This window comes from Suricata suricatta, chromosome 9 (assembly GCF_006229205.1).
Source record: "Suricata suricatta isolate VVHF042 chromosome 9, meerkat_22Aug2017_6uvM2_HiC, whole genome shotgun sequence".
Taxonomy (NCBI): domain Eukaryota; kingdom Metazoa; phylum Chordata; class Mammalia; order Carnivora; family Herpestidae; genus Suricata; species Suricata suricatta.
In genome coordinates, this window is record NC_043708.1 from 130600051 (window position 1) to 130601623 (window position 1573).

At 43.3% G+C, this 1573-nt stretch overlaps 1 protein-coding gene across 4 annotated transcripts in view; it reads right to left on the minus strand.

Annotated features, from left to right (window-relative positions):
* Window positions 1-1573, minus strand: part of SV2B (synaptic vesicle glycoprotein 2B) — a 193966-nt gene that overhangs the window by 33963 nt on the left and 158430 nt on the right. For all 4 annotated transcript variants that reach the window (XM_029952140.1, XM_029952139.1, XM_029952138.1 and 1 more), the window contains exons 7-8: window positions 977-1087; window positions 85-173 (exon numbers count right to left, since the gene is read on the minus strand). In XM_029952140.1, the coding sequence (XP_029808000.1) occupies window positions 85-173; window positions 977-1087 (200 nt within the window). The remainder of the gene's footprint in view (window positions 1-84; window positions 174-976; window positions 1088-1573) is intronic.

Genomic DNA, 1573 nt, shown 5'->3' on the forward strand with positions numbered 1-1573 from the left:
GTGTTAGAACTACTTGTAACCTTTGGTTTATAGATGAGGCGCTTCCACAGGGAAATGAATGAGGTTAAGACAGACAGCATTTACCTTAAAGCCATGGTGAACCAGACCACAGCCAGAATCAGCGTGTTCATCCGGTAGGGCCCCATCACACAGTACATAGCATTATCCCAGACCTGTAACCCACACAGAGAAAGGCTATTAAAGCAAGCGACTTGACACTTGAAAGAGCTCGTTTCTAAGATGTTCTGATAAATTTCCTAGAAACCCACAAGAGACTGGGCAACCACGGTCTCCCAGAGGCAGCAATGCTGTTCAAATAACAAAGAAAGCCTCTTCTCTCCTTACTGGCCTCCTGCAGGTATCTCTCCTTATTGGTTCTCAGGGAGCGTCTTCTCTGGGAACATGACAATATTGCACGCAGGCCATCAAAAGCACACTGAGCCGGGATTGCAAGACACTGAGTAACCTTGAGTAGTGAGTTCTGCTCTCTGCGAGTGGGAATGGGTGATATTCCCAACATTTAACAGTCATTCAAAATGAAGGTCATCGGCTACCTCAGTGATTGGATAGCCAACTCGCCTAGAGGAGTCATTTCTCCAGAAAGGGCCTTGCCCTTCACAGAGACGTTCTCAGAAATCTCCAACACACTTCTGTATCACTCACTCCTTTCTTCCTCTGGCTTATGCTAGAGAGAAGGATGTTTACTAAGGGTAGACATTGCACCTGCATTTAAAATCTCTTCCTTGGGAATGAAGAGCAAAGAAAAGACACTAAGGTTTAGAGAGTTTGTGGCTCAAGTCACACAGCAAGGGAGAAGCAGTCACGGCTACATCCCAAACATCCCCGTCCAAGGTACTTCCTCCCCCTCATGCTGTCCTGGGATGATGGGAGTGTTCAGGGTCTTTATCCTTCATCCACTGAAGTTACAGCTTGCCATATGTACTTCCTCTCATCTCTTGCACATTCCCAATCATACCTGATTGAATATGGTCTTGAACCTGACCAGCCAGCGCTGGTACCAAGTTCCTGTGGAACTTTGGATCTCAATGAATTCATCCATCTGCTTGGGAGTTTTGATATGAGACACCTGTAAAACAAAGATGGTGGAGAGAATCTTAACCCTACTTTGTATCAAACTTTTCAATGTTTCATTTAGTGTAACTGACCTTAGGTAAGTTATCAAGGTGATGACCCTCTAGTTCTATGATTCTTAACCAAAGACATACATGGTCTCCCTTAGGGCTCTTTCTCAGGCAGAGGTGTCCCACTGCAGCCAAGATGAACCCATCTTGTTGAACCCAAAGTGTTGAGTTTGAGAATTTATATTTGTCAGACATAATACACTGAATTCCCATCTATATCTGATTTGCCTACAGTAGAGTTGACTCTGCCTTGAAATTCATGTCAATCCTTAATAGGTATTAACTATTAACATCACAGAAGTCTAGAACCCATGTAAGCAATGGTGTGTATGTGTTGGAGAAAGGGTTACTACTTAAGATATTTTTAATTTTTTTAATGTTTATATATTTTGAGAGAGAGAGAGAGGCAGAGAAATAGAATCCCAAGCAGT